This window comes from Dendropsophus ebraccatus, chromosome 14 (assembly GCF_027789765.1).
Source record: "Dendropsophus ebraccatus isolate aDenEbr1 chromosome 14, aDenEbr1.pat, whole genome shotgun sequence".
Lineage (NCBI taxonomy): Eukaryota > Metazoa > Chordata > Amphibia > Anura > Hylidae > Dendropsophus > Dendropsophus ebraccatus.
The window spans coordinates 30,127,982-30,141,213 of record NC_091467.1 but is presented as its reverse complement, the minus strand read 5'-3'; the positions used below and the strand labels follow the sequence as shown (position 1 = coordinate 30,141,213).

General features: G+C 44.6%; 1 protein-coding gene and 1 pseudogene across 3 annotated transcripts in view; one reads left to right on the top strand and one right to left on the bottom strand.

Moving 5' to 3' along the window:
* The first annotated feature begins 5,073 nt into the window (after nt 1-5,073).
* The window catches only part of FAM171A2 (family with sequence similarity 171 member A2), a 33,378-nt gene continuing 25,219 nt past the window's right edge, over nt 5,074-13,232 (top strand). For all 3 annotated transcript variants that reach the window (XM_069951633.1, XM_069951634.1, XM_069951632.1), the window contains exon 1: nt 5,074-5,258. In XM_069951633.1, the coding sequence (XP_069807734.1) occupies nt 5,135-5,258 (124 nt within the window). In that variant the 5' untranslated portion in view covers nt 5,074-5,134. The remainder of the gene's footprint in view (nt 5,259-13,232) is intronic.
* LOC138772116 (ribosome biogenesis protein NSA2 homolog pseudogene) lies at nt 11,711-12,682 on the bottom strand (annotated as a pseudogene).

Below are 13,232 nucleotides of genomic sequence, written 5' to 3'. Positions count from 1 at the left end.
CTCAAAGACGGTCCATACCATCCATGAAGAAGCAAACTTCTCATACCTTTTCTGTAATGATGCTGTCTGCAACTCCATCCTCTGTCCATCCATCCATGTCCTCCACCTTGCGGATCCAATGACCCACTAGACTTCCAATTTACTAGATACAGGTGATGCTGTGTTAACTAAAAATTTCAGTAAGGATTTTTTATACCGCTTAGTAGGAATATCAGAGAGGTTTATTAAAAAGAAAAAAAAAAAGACGAGGGTATTTGGAATTTAGTATTGCAATTTATCACTAATGACATCATGGACTCCCTCCAAGAAAGGGCAGGACCAAAAAAGCGCCAGCATTAAGGGGACACCTCAGGGAAGATCTTATGCAATCTGGCGGGCACATAATACCATCTTGTTAATAATTTATATCGTTTCGAAAGAAGTAAGGGTGAAAGAGAAACCGGACGGTTCCCAAAAGGACCTAAAAATGTGTCAACTGTCTTACCCTCCAGTCGGATCCCTAAGGTCTAGTAGTTCCTGTGCTGTGTACCATCTGTCATTCTGGAGGAAATCCTATGCCCTGTATTTCTCTGCTGTCAGCCATGACCTAAAAGGTCCCGACATCCTCGGGCCAAATTGCGCGTTGCCTAATATCGGAAAAAGCAGAGGGTGTAGGAATAATATCCATCTTGAGGAACACTTTTTGGCAAGTCACTAAAGTCGGACCTATGGAGGGGTGCGTAGACAGATTCCCCAAGAGTGAAAGGTGTATCCAAGGGAGAGAAGTGGCAGGGTAGTGAATGTTTGTTCCAAGCAGACCCATTGTTTTAAATCGGCATGGTGATGCCAAACTAAGACTCTTTGCAATACTGAACTATACTTCAGTGTCCACCAATAAACTCAACTGGGATCTAAATGCTTAGACTACAAGTAAATGGAGCTGGTGGTCAAGCCTGCTAAACATAGCTGAGACTTCACTTGGTGCCATAGATCTTCAGGTGATCTCTGCCACACCCCATTGCATCCTGGGCTTAGATATTACTTTTCCACAGATTGTTGTCCTTGCACTTGGGAATCCTTCCATACAGCAAAGGTGTACCGAGGGTCCAATAGCTGAACACTGGCCCTTAGACCATTTCTAAAAAGCAGTAATCTTCATCAGTATTGGTAAGGTAGGCCAAAAACAAAGAAGATGTGTTAACTTTAATAGGTTGTTACAACAACTCTGAAACTCAGATTCTAGTAAAAGAACTTTTTAACATATCTTAACAGACAAAAATGCTTCCTGCTCCTGTTAGCAAGCACCCATATATGAGAGATACTAACCAGATACAATGCTAATCCTCGTGTACCCAAACAGCAGCCTATCCTGAAAACCGGTAAAAGGTAAGCTATCTGAGAATCCAATGCCTCCTACATAAGTCATATGTTAGATAACAAAAACATTAGCACAAGTAATCTGTGACAGAATTCATCACTATACTCAATCTCCTGTACAATGTCAGGCTTGTCAGCTAAAGAAAAAACCACCTCCACACTTGATATTTGTTCTGTAGATAACACTGAAGTGCTAAAAGGGATTCCCAGAAAATGGAAATTGCTTTCAGATATACTTTTTAAATGCATTAATGTTAATGGACATAACGATGTGTAGAACAGAACAGCTGGAAACCTATACGCCTTATACATGGCTATACCAAAATCCAAGTCAGAGTGTGCTATCATGTGGCTCTTTAGCCTATAGTAAACTACAACTCCAGTCAGTTCTCATTATACAAGGACCCTATAGCACATTATCAATAATTATGCTTGTATTCTATAGGCAACAGTGGTTTGGGTTGTATACACCAAGGATGGGGAACCTTTGGCCCTCCAGCTGTTGCAAAACTACAATTCCCATCATGCCAAAGCTGAAGGCTTCAGCTGTCCAGGCATGATAGGAATTGTAGTTTTGCAACAGCTGGAGGGCCAAAGGTTCCCCATCCCTGGTATACACCATTGACTTATAGTGTAGCCTTTGCATGGCGGTGTCAGAGTATAGTATAGAGTGACAGCTGCAAGTTGATGGTCCACAATGTTGTAGATCCTGTTGGAGGCGAACTGAATTTGCAAGGCAAAATTAAAGTCTTTAGCTGTCAGCATGCTGGATGTTGTAGTAGTGCAACAGGTGGAGAACCACAGAGTACAGATCACAGCACTGACACCATTCTTTTCCCCCATAAGTGACTATGAAAACTTTGTCCTCTCTCTGAAAGGTTAGCGTGACCCGTGAAAGGCAAGTAACTTTTACATTTTTCTAAAGTCCATGTAATCTAATATAATCTCCAGTAACAGTAATAGATACAGTATCATTTCAGTGCAGCGTAAATCTTTACCACGCAAGAGGTGACATCTTATTTTCTGAACTAATGGTCAGGAGAGACCGTTTGTCATAGAAGAAAGGATTCTGACTGGTTAAACGTCCCTGTACTGATCAGCTTCATCACTTGTGAATCTGCATTTATTATCTCCATCTACTGTATACTGTAATAGAAACTCTGAAGTAGTGCCTATAGTCTGCCCAGTGTCTGTATTCCTTGTTTAAATCCAATGACAGAAGGGTAATATGGAACTGTTGTCAGAATTTTTTTTTTTTTTTTTTTTTTTTTTATCATAGTCACATTTCAGAATTTATGACTTGTGGGTAATGAGAGCGGAGACCTCCTAGTGATCACCCAAAGGATCATCTCTATGTGATTTAGCCCGAAAAGTGGTGGCCAAAGAGTCTGGCCAGTTTATTAGAAAACTTAAAGGGGTTTGCCACTTTATAGTTAAATTGTTCAGTGTGTAGTATAAATTAGTGTATTTATAATACTTACTGACAGCAGCTCCCTGTGTGCCTCATAGAGCTAAAATCAGACACCCCTCCTCCAGGCTGTGCTGCCCTGCTCTGTGGTGCGTCTGTCCATAAGATGGCCGACATGGAGGAGCATGTGACCATGCCCCACCCCAGCATTCACCAATTAGCCTGTATATGTCTATGGAGGCCATAAAGGGAGGGGCATGGTCACATGCTCCTCCATTGTGGCCATCTTATGGACAGAATCACCACAGAGCAGGACAGCACAGCCTGGAGGAGGGGAGTGTGATATTAGCTCTATGAAGTACACAGGGAGCTGATGTCAGTATATACAGTGAGTACACTTACTAATACTATACACTGAGCAATTTTACTATAAAGAGGCCAACCCCTTTAAAGGAGTACTCCAGCAATTTATCTTTGCCAGGGTACCCCTTTAATAACACAGGAAAGCTTTAGGTATCGTAGTTGCCGGGGCCAGCAGACATCCCTTGTGTACCACTACTGCAGGAGACAGGCTCAGTGTCATAACTGGAAGTACCATTTATCTAAGGTGGCTTGCACATAAGGAGGGTAATGGCAACTGTACAAGAGCCTCCATTTTTTTCTACTGTCACTTTATTTAAAATTCTGCAAAGCTGGTGTTTTATACTTTACTTTTTAAGGAGATTCTTTCTTTTGAGGAGCTGCTGCAGAATGTCTTACAGTCCATTTATTATTGTGCCAGCGTTATTGCATTTGCTATAGTTTGTCAACATGCAGATGGGGCAGACCATCCTGGGCACCGTGTTGCTATGAAGTAAGAACGCAAGAGCTAGTGTGGAAGCCCTATGCTAGACTGTGATTGGCGGTGTGTGTGGTGGCAGAGGACTAGTACATAGGCCGGCTCCCAATATCCATTTAAATGGGCAGTCAAGGGTGCTATGTTAGGCAGCTCGCCCCTGCGCGCTTCCGTTTGACTTTCCGCCCATGCCATAGACTCCATTCTATGCTCGGGCAGATTCCGCCGTCAGTCCAAAGAGTTGACATGGCGGAATCTGAGCATTGATGGATGCTATAGACTTCCTGGGAGTCATCAATTGCAAATAAAGTTCTGGTTGAGGAAACCTGTTAAGTGCATCTGCTTACTGGGCCTTGGAGTGGTTTGGTCACATGATTCACCAAGACATCAGTGCCATCCATGTGTGCAATGCTGGTATGGTCTGCAGACTAGAGACTGTGGGGGTGAGACAACCATGTTTATTAAGAATATAAATAGGATATGTGTACAAATAAATGTTAATAGTTACTCCAGACAGGAGTAGGGGATGGTAAAAAAAAAATATTAACAGACTTGCCATACTCGCCTTTCCTGAGATGCTCTCGCTCGCTGCTGCTCTTGTCTGCTTCATGCAGATCTTGCCTCGTCCCACTAAATTAAAACGTGTGCAAATTAGATTAAACACAGTCACTAGTTTAGTACATTTGGGTCTACTGCCATATGCCATGATATATTTTGGCATTCCTATGTGGCAGGATGCTTAAAGGGGTACTCCGGTGAAAATATTTTTCTTACAAATCAAAGGGTTTCAGAAAGTTATATAGATTTGTCATTCACTTCTATGTAAAAATCTTGAGTCTTCCCATACTTATCAGCAGCTGTATGTCCTGCAGGAAGTGATGTTTTCTTTTCATTCTGACACAGTGCTCTATCCCAGACAAGAACTGTCCAGAGCAGTATCAAGTCCCCATAGAAAACCTCTCCTGCTCTGGACAGTTCCTGTCTCAGACAGAGATGTCAGCTGAGAGCACTGTGTCAGACTAAAAAGAAAACACATGCAGAACATACAACAGCTGATAAGTACTGGAAGACTGGAGATTTTTAAATAGAAGTAAATTACGAAATCTATATAACTTTGTACTTGCTGATGCTTTTTACATTTTTTTTCACTGCTGATTTTAGGTCTGGGAGGTAGAAGAATGATCTGGCTATAAATGCATGGTGCCTGTCCAGGAAGGACTGCAGGTTTGGCTGATAATAGGACAAGAGCCAATGTGGCATGGGAGGGGGCACAGTCATCATTGGCAGTGAGTAAACCCCTTGTATCTATGAGGTTTTGCCAGAGAAGCATTATTCTCACCTCACCTCACTGAGTTTTATCCATGTAACTCCACATCTGGCCTGCAGGTGGTGCTGGTTTTCCAGTGGAGAAAAGGGGGGGGAGGTGTGGCACAGGAGAGACAGAAGACAGAGAGGAGGGAGGGAGAAGCAGGGAATCAGAAGCTGTCTGTGTATGTAGAGGAGAAGGAAGAATGGAGGGGTGATGAGTGGGAGGCATGGGGCGAGCACTGGATTTAGGGATGCCTTCTGGGGGGCTCAGGAATCCTTGGCTGGGCCTGATGGTGATGTTCTGCATAGGCTGCCATGCCAAATCACTGGTGGAGCCCCCAATGCCTCAGGGTAAGTCTGCAGGATGGGAAGACAATGAAATGGGTGGTAGCAGGGTCAGGGGATGTGCATGGAGCTCTGCCAGGAAGATCTTGCATGTATTTTGTGATGCCGGCATGCATGCCTGCTGGATGGGGGGTGCTGGCAGGCTCTATTGTTAGCATTTCTGGGGTGAGGACATTTGAGAATTCAGGGAGCCTGATCTTTCATTGGAGAGGGTGGTTCTGATCTCTGATAGGAGAGAAGGGCTCCTGATTTGTGATTGGCTCCCACCGATAAATTAGGGTGACCCTATTCTGCTGATTTTAGGAAAAGACTTCATTCATTTTGTTGGGGTGCAGCCTCTGTCGGATGGGTCATGTGGATGAGGCTGGAGTAGCTGTGGGTTAGGTGGATTACTGGAGTAACACAGTTAGGGGAGGGGGTTACAGTCTCTAGGGTAATTGTAATGTGTGATGTAATGGGTGGGGATGGATTTGGGGTGTAGAAACGGCTAATCTATCTGTGGATGAAGGAGGATTCTCTTACAGTGACTGATGTTACATTGTGTGCATCCTGTGGGGAGAGAATGGTTACATTGTGATACACATGATCTCTGTATATGACGGGAAGGTGGGCATATAGAAAAGGCAAGATTTGGCATCGTGACTCACACGATGAGGTAATTCATTCTGAAAGAAGCCAAGGGGTTAATTGCCTTAATATCACATGACGCCCTATCCTGTAGGGGCCATTGTATTAAGGAGGAGGTGGCGAGACCCCCCCTGGCACACTCACATGTTTGGGGAATGTTGGTGAATGTGATTCTCCAGGGAAAGTGTATATTAGCAGTCTCGCTCTCTCTCTATTTGTAGTGACTCCCAATATCAGCTGTCTCGGCTCCCAGCTGTCTTCCTGGCAGACCGCTGTCTGCTTGCAATTCTGTGCCTGGTGAAATTTGGGCAGGTCACCCTTTGAGTTATTCGTGGGGATTAGTACAGTAATGAAAATAATTGTATATGGAAAAAAATAGATAAAAGAACACACGGAAGACCTTCCCTTTTAAATATAGGGTGCCATGGTGCAATGGTACAAATCTGCTAGGCATCATAGCAACCAATAAGGATGCAGCTTCTATCACTCCGGTGCCAGTCAGCATTCATGAACGCGGGGAGCTGAGTGGTTGCTATGCACTGGATTCACTCTCACAAGTGTGTGCTTTAATAGTATGCATGCTGATGAGTCTCTTACAATGCCACAGTAATACAGGGGTACGGTACAGCCTATTGTCATGTACTTGGCCTAGACGCATCATGAGCATACGGTAATGCTGTACGGTATGATCTTTAGGAGTCAATGCACCTCCAAAAAATTGCATTATTTTTTGGCTTGTTGTCACCTTGTATCTCTAAAAGTTCTCCATTTTGCTCTTGGGAAGGCTTCCAACATGTCAGCATTTATTGTTCAGTCTAAAAGCGTGTTTCTATTGTGTTTTTCTTTTACTTAAAAGGGAACTCCGGAAAAATATGAAGATTGTCACTGTAAGTATTCATCGGTGATATTTTAAAGAGAAGCTGTCAAGAGTGTCATGGTTTTAATACTGATTGGGAATGGTGCTTTGAGTCATCGGGGTGGTCGCTGGGGTCTTTGTTGAAGCTCTTTCTAGTTGTGTATACGGGGAAATCTCCCAATCAAGGCTGGCGAGACCACCTGGGACCTTCAGATGAGGCCAGATTGTGACCTGTTTTATAACTATGATTTCTCCAGAATGCTGGAAGTTTTCCAGCACTGTGTAAGAAGCCTGGTGTTCTTTGTGGTGTTGCCTCTGTAAAAGTTCACACTACTCAGTAGCGAAGGAAAGGGAACGTCCATCTTCTCAGGGCCCTGGTGTTCGTTCCCCCTACCAGATCCTTGTACAACATGTAGCTCAGTTCCCTACCCCTATCTTTGCTCTCAGTGCTGCTCCTTAGGGGAGGAGACTGCTGCTCAGATTCTTACTGAAAAGTCAAAAGCCCTTGTGGGTTGGCACACATGGGTATTCACCATGGATCCAGTATAGCCGCTGTCTATTCTATATGTACTTCAGCGCTAAAGTTTGGTGCATTTATGTAAATCCTGTTGGCCCTACAGCACCAGTTCTACCTTTTATTTATTTTCATTTTTTTCAAGTAATCCTTATTTTTAGTGATGAACGAATACTGTTCGATCGAATAGATATTCAATCGAATAGTGAGATATTCGAATATTTGTACGAATATCCCGCGAATATTCGATAAGCGTTCAAATCCCCCAGCTTCCTGTTTTACCCTCCAAATGGTCAAATAGATGTTTTTCACTAATCGAATACTTGTTCCCATGGACTTTAATGGGATCGAATATTCGATTGAATATTCGAGGGATATTCGTACGAATATCGAATATTCGAATATCTCACTATTCGCTCATCACTACTTATTGTTTTTCCACGAAACAAGGAACAAAATGTGAAGGACTGCGCTCAAGATGAACCAAAGTGTCAAGGGAAATTTGCGAACCACACTTACTTCACTTGGGGGACAGACAGCCAGTATCTAATCCCCCTCCAAGAAAGCCAATAACAAGGGATATCCCAGTCCATGCAGTCCCACATCACATGAGCGGTCACCGAGTAAATAAGATAAAGTTTATTGGACAACGCGTTTCAGTGGCATAGCGGCCACCTTTCTCAAGCCAACCAAACACAACCATAAGGCCCCCTTCACACGTCCGGAAAAACCATCCGGATTTCCTATCAGGAAATCCGGACGGATTTCCGGACCCATAGACTTTAATTGGTCACGGACACCCTTCCGGATTTTTCCGGAAGGGTGTCCGTTCCGGAAAATATATCCGGAAAAAATAGGACATGTCCTATTTTTGTCCAGAATTCCGTTCCGGACGCCCCCATAGAAGGCTATGGGGGCGCCGGAATCACGGGCACTTTCCTGATGTACATCAGGAAAGTGCCCGTGATTCCGGATGGTTGACAGCCTGCCGGCACCCCCGCTGCCCGAACGCCGCGCCGCCACCACCCAAGGGATCCCTGCACCCGGACATCAGCTGCCGCCGCCCGCTAACCCCGCATCGCATTACCCCGTCGCGCCGCATCGCCCCGCCGCCGTATCGCATCACCCCGCCGCTGCCGCCCGATGACCCCGCCGCCGCATGACATCACCCCGCCGATGACCCCGCCGCATCGCATCATCCCGCCGCCGCCGCCCGATGACCGCGCCGCATCGCATCACCCCGCCGCCACCCCGACCTCTGTTCCCCTCCCTCTCCGAGTCCGCAGCAGCTTGCACCCGCCCGCCCGGGACTCCCACCAGCTGCCGCCGCTGTTCTTCCGCCGCCGACAGGTGAGATACACAGCCCTCTCCCCCCCAATACTAAAACTCCCAACATGTCCTGCTAACAGGTCATGATGGGAGTTGTACTTCTGCAGCCTGTAGCCATCTAGGTTGCAGAAGTACAACTCTCATCATGTCCCTGTTGGAAACACTTTTTTTTTACTCATCAGGAAATCCTGAAGGTTTTTCCTGATGATTTCCTGATGGTAAAAACGGATTACTGTCAGGAAATCCTGATACTATCCTGATGACATTTGAGGTCTCCTGATCAGGATTTCCTGACAGTAAAAACTGACACGGACGTGTGAATGGGGCCTAAGTAAACATTTTATACCTGAATAATGACTTGCAGATGCCTCCGGGTACGGGACCGACGCCCCCTCCCTGCAGCTTCCGAGAGTGTACGCCGCGTGCGTGTCACGCTGAACCGCACAACGTCATATCCGCCGCGCCACTCGCCACATTGTATCAATGGACAATCGACGCGGCCGACGCAACGCCGGGCACGCTCGCACGCCGCGTGCGTTCCACTCCGGAACGCAGAGAAGGAAGACCACGTCAGATCCCGCGCCCGCAGCATCCAGATGACGTCACTGTAATACATGCGTTTCAACTTGGAGCGCATATAAATTAAGTGTAATATTGAACATATTATCCCCCAAAGAACGTTCATAACATAAGATTCTTATTTATATAAATAGATGGACACTATATAACTTTAAAAACTCTTGCTATAAATATCTAAAAACTATATCTATATAGTTAGATAAATGTACAGTGATATAGAATAAAAATGATCATAAATATATATAGGGGGGGGGAAAGGGGGACATAGTATAAAATCATTTCTAATGCTGAGTAAATTCATTTAGTATACTAACTAAGTGTCTAATAAATCTGTTCTAGGGATTCGTTTAAGCCATTGGGATGTAGACTGTCTAAACGAAATATCCAGAACATCTCTTTATTGCACAAACTCCCGTATGTTTCTTGGTTAACTTTTTCTAAAGGGGTAACTTTTAGTGAAGTGCAGTCTCTATTATGAACCTGTGCAAAGTGTCTAGAGACACTGTGCTTCATATGGCCATGTTTAATATTAAATCGATGATTATTTAGCCTCTGTCTAAGTGGGTTGATTGTTCGACCCACATATCGTAGGCCACACGGGCATTCCAACATATATATTAAATATTTTGTTTCACATGTTAGATACTGTTGTATAAGAAACGGTTTTTCTTCATCTTTAATATTTATATATTTAGTTTTATGTGTAATGTGGCTGCAGCATTTACATCGTGGTTTACTACATTTGTATACCCCACCTATTACTGGTTGGCTCATATTTTTCTTTACATTCTCAGATCTGGGTACTGACGGGGCTAGAAGGTTCTTCAAAGTTTTATTTTTTCTAAAAATACACGTCGGTTTTTCCGTAATATGATCTAACAGATACGGATCATATTGTTTTTCCACAACAGTTAAATAACAAAACCCGCCCAGTGTCCTAAACAGTCTAATACATCAAAGGCCAATACAATGCGGTACATTTGCGTGTAGTTTTATCGCCTGCAGTACACAGTCCTACTGAAATTTCAAATTGTATTGAGTCTATAAGGAAATACTGCAGCCAGAATACAAAGTGCATATACTATTCAGCGGAAAGAGAAAATTACACATGGAAACTTGAGTTTCCGATCTTTCTTTTGCCCCTGTTATATGATGTAAATCTGCAGTGGAAATCTTTGTAGAGCAGATTTATGCCACATGTGGATTTACCCTAATGTGCTGGGTTTTACTATCTACATCTACAACATAAGGGCCTGTTATTTCTTTCCCCCCTCTAGGCCCTTTCCATGACCCTGGGGACTATTCTTTTCCATGTTTTCTGACAATACAGTTCCTTAAATACCAATGGGGATGGGATCAGCCAGTGCTGGGCCCCTCTTTCCATGGGTCCTGTAGTAGCCTCACAGTCTGCTTCTATGGGCATATATACCCTCCTATTATGTCTGGAAAATGCTGTAGTTTTTTGGGAAATTCCTTGACATCTATTTTTTGGGCTGATCAATCTATGACTGGTTTCAGACTAGGGTATTGTAGCTGCAGTTTTGGATCCACATTAGGGCAGCATGTCCCTGTCTGACCATGAGTCTAATGCCCTCAACTGAAGGCATCATAAAAATGTATGTTCAAGTTGGAGAAAGACTTGTGGCCATTATATAGACTCAAAAATTGTCCCCTATTACACTTGTATTATAATAGTTTCTGTTTGAAATAAATATAGGCCGAGGAGGCTTTCAAACTCTCATCGATTGCCTGGTAGCTGTCTGATATGAATATGTTCCTGGCCTACTGACCAGTGTTTTGCTGTGTGTGGCTATGTTTGGCCTGTAGACAGTCTTGTATGGATATGTTGGTGGTGTAGGGACCAGGGTCCTGCTGTATGTGGCTATGTTTAATCTGTAGTAAATCTTGTATAGATATGTTTGTGGTCTATGGACCAGGATCCTGCTGTATGTGGCTATATTAAGCCTGTACACAGTCTCATATGGATATGTTGGTGGTGTATGGACCAGGGTCCTGCTGTATGTGGCTATCTTTCGCCTGCAGCCAGTCTCGTATGGATATGTTGGTGGTGTATGGACCAAGATCCTGCTGTATGTGGCTATATTTGGCCTGCAGCCAGTCTTGTATGGATATGTTGGTGGTGTAGGGACCAGGCTTCAGCTGTATGTGGCTATGTTTGGTCTGTAGACAGTCTTGAATGGATATGTTGGTGGTGTAGGGACCAGGCTTCAGCTGTATGTGGCTATGTTTGGTCTGTAAACAGTCTTGTATGGATATGTTGGTGGTGTATGGACCAGGCTTCAGCTGTATGTGGCTCTGTTTGGCCTGTAGACAGTCTCATATGGATATGTTGGTGGTGTAGGGACCAGGGTCTTGCTTTTTGTGGCTACGTTTGGCCTGCAGCCAGTCTTGTATGGATATGTTGGTGGTGTAAGGACCAGGGTCCTGCTGTATGTGGCTATGTTTGGCCTGCAGACAGTCTTGTATGGATATGTTGGTGGTGTAGGGAGTAGGCTTCTGCTGTATGTGGCTATGTTTGGCCTGCAGCCAGTCTTTTTTTTTTTTTATCAACACAAACTTTATTAGCAAATTCAGCAGAAGGTGATCTCCCAATATGGGCCTTGTTAAGAGCAGAATCCAGTCCATGTTATACCAAAGAGAACATTATACGAGTAAAACTGCATTGATGCAGCCGTCATTCTCAGGATTATTTGTAATTTGGGCATATTTTCCCCATATAACTTTGCTTCCTTGCGTGACGAGACCAAGCTCGCTGACATTCACCTCGATGACTGTTCCCTTTGTGATGACGCCTAAAGTTGTGTAAAGTGGTGATGATGGGTTCTTCTTTACACCCAGGATAGGTAAGCAGAATGTGGCTTTGAGTTCTGGATGAGTCACGTGAGCCTTTTTAAAACGTAAGCCCATTGGTCTAATAAATCTTTCATATTTAGGAGGTTTTCGTGTGAATCCATCTCCAACAAAGCAAACTTTGGTGACCATTCTCTTCCAAGCCTTCTTCTTCCTCTTTCCTGTGCGGATAACTTTAAGCACCTCTGTTTCACCTTGAGGCCGGACTTTAGGGAGAGGAACTTCCCATTTACCTGCTTTCTCTTTTCGTTTTTGTTTGATCATATTGGAGAGAACTTTGGCACGACTTTGTCCTTCTCTGTCCAGCAGATAAGCTGGAACAGCTCCTTCTGGTGTCTTCTCATCATTCTTCTGCTTGCTGTTCCTCTTTTCATGCATTTTAATTGTTTTCTTCATCTGTACCTTCTCGGCATGGCGCTGCTTGTGGTACAGTTTGGCCTTCAGACCGATAAGTTTCTTAGCTTTCTGTGACCGCTCATGAGCCTCACGGCTCTCCTTCTTCCTCTTCTTCTCATGGTAATCCAAGCGATATCCATACCGCTTACGGTGCAATTTGATGTAGTCGTTCTGAGGCATGGCGGCTCGGTTCTTCTAGGCTGCTCCGGTTCCCGTACGGCCTTGGTGCGGTCTCTATATCCCGGGTAGGCTCAGTAGATGGTTGCAGCCAGTCTTGTATGGATATGTTGGTGGTGTAGGGACTAGACTTCTGCTGTATGTGGCTATGTTTGGCCTGCAGACAGTCTTGTATGGATATGTTGGTGGTGTAGGGACCAGGGTCCTGCTTTATGTGGCTACCTTTGGCCTGCAGCCAGTCTTGTATGGATATGTTGGTGGTGTAGGGACCAGGCTTCTGCTGTATGTGGCTATGTTTGGCCTGCAGACAGTCTTGTATGGATATGTTGGTGGTGTAGGGACCAGGCTTCTGCTGTATGTGGCTATGTTTGGCCTGCAGCCAGTTTTGTATGGATATGTTGGTGGTGTAGGGACCAGGCTTCTGCTGTATGTGGCTATGTTTGGCCTGTAGACAGTCTCGTATGGATATGTTAGTGGTGTAGGGACTAGGCTTCTGCTGTATGTGGCTATGTTTGGCCTGCAGCCAGTCTTGTATGGATATGTTGGTGGTGTAGGGACCAGGCTTCTGCTGTATGTGGCTATGTTTGGCCTGTAGACAGTCTCGTATGGATATGTTAGTGGTGTAGGGACT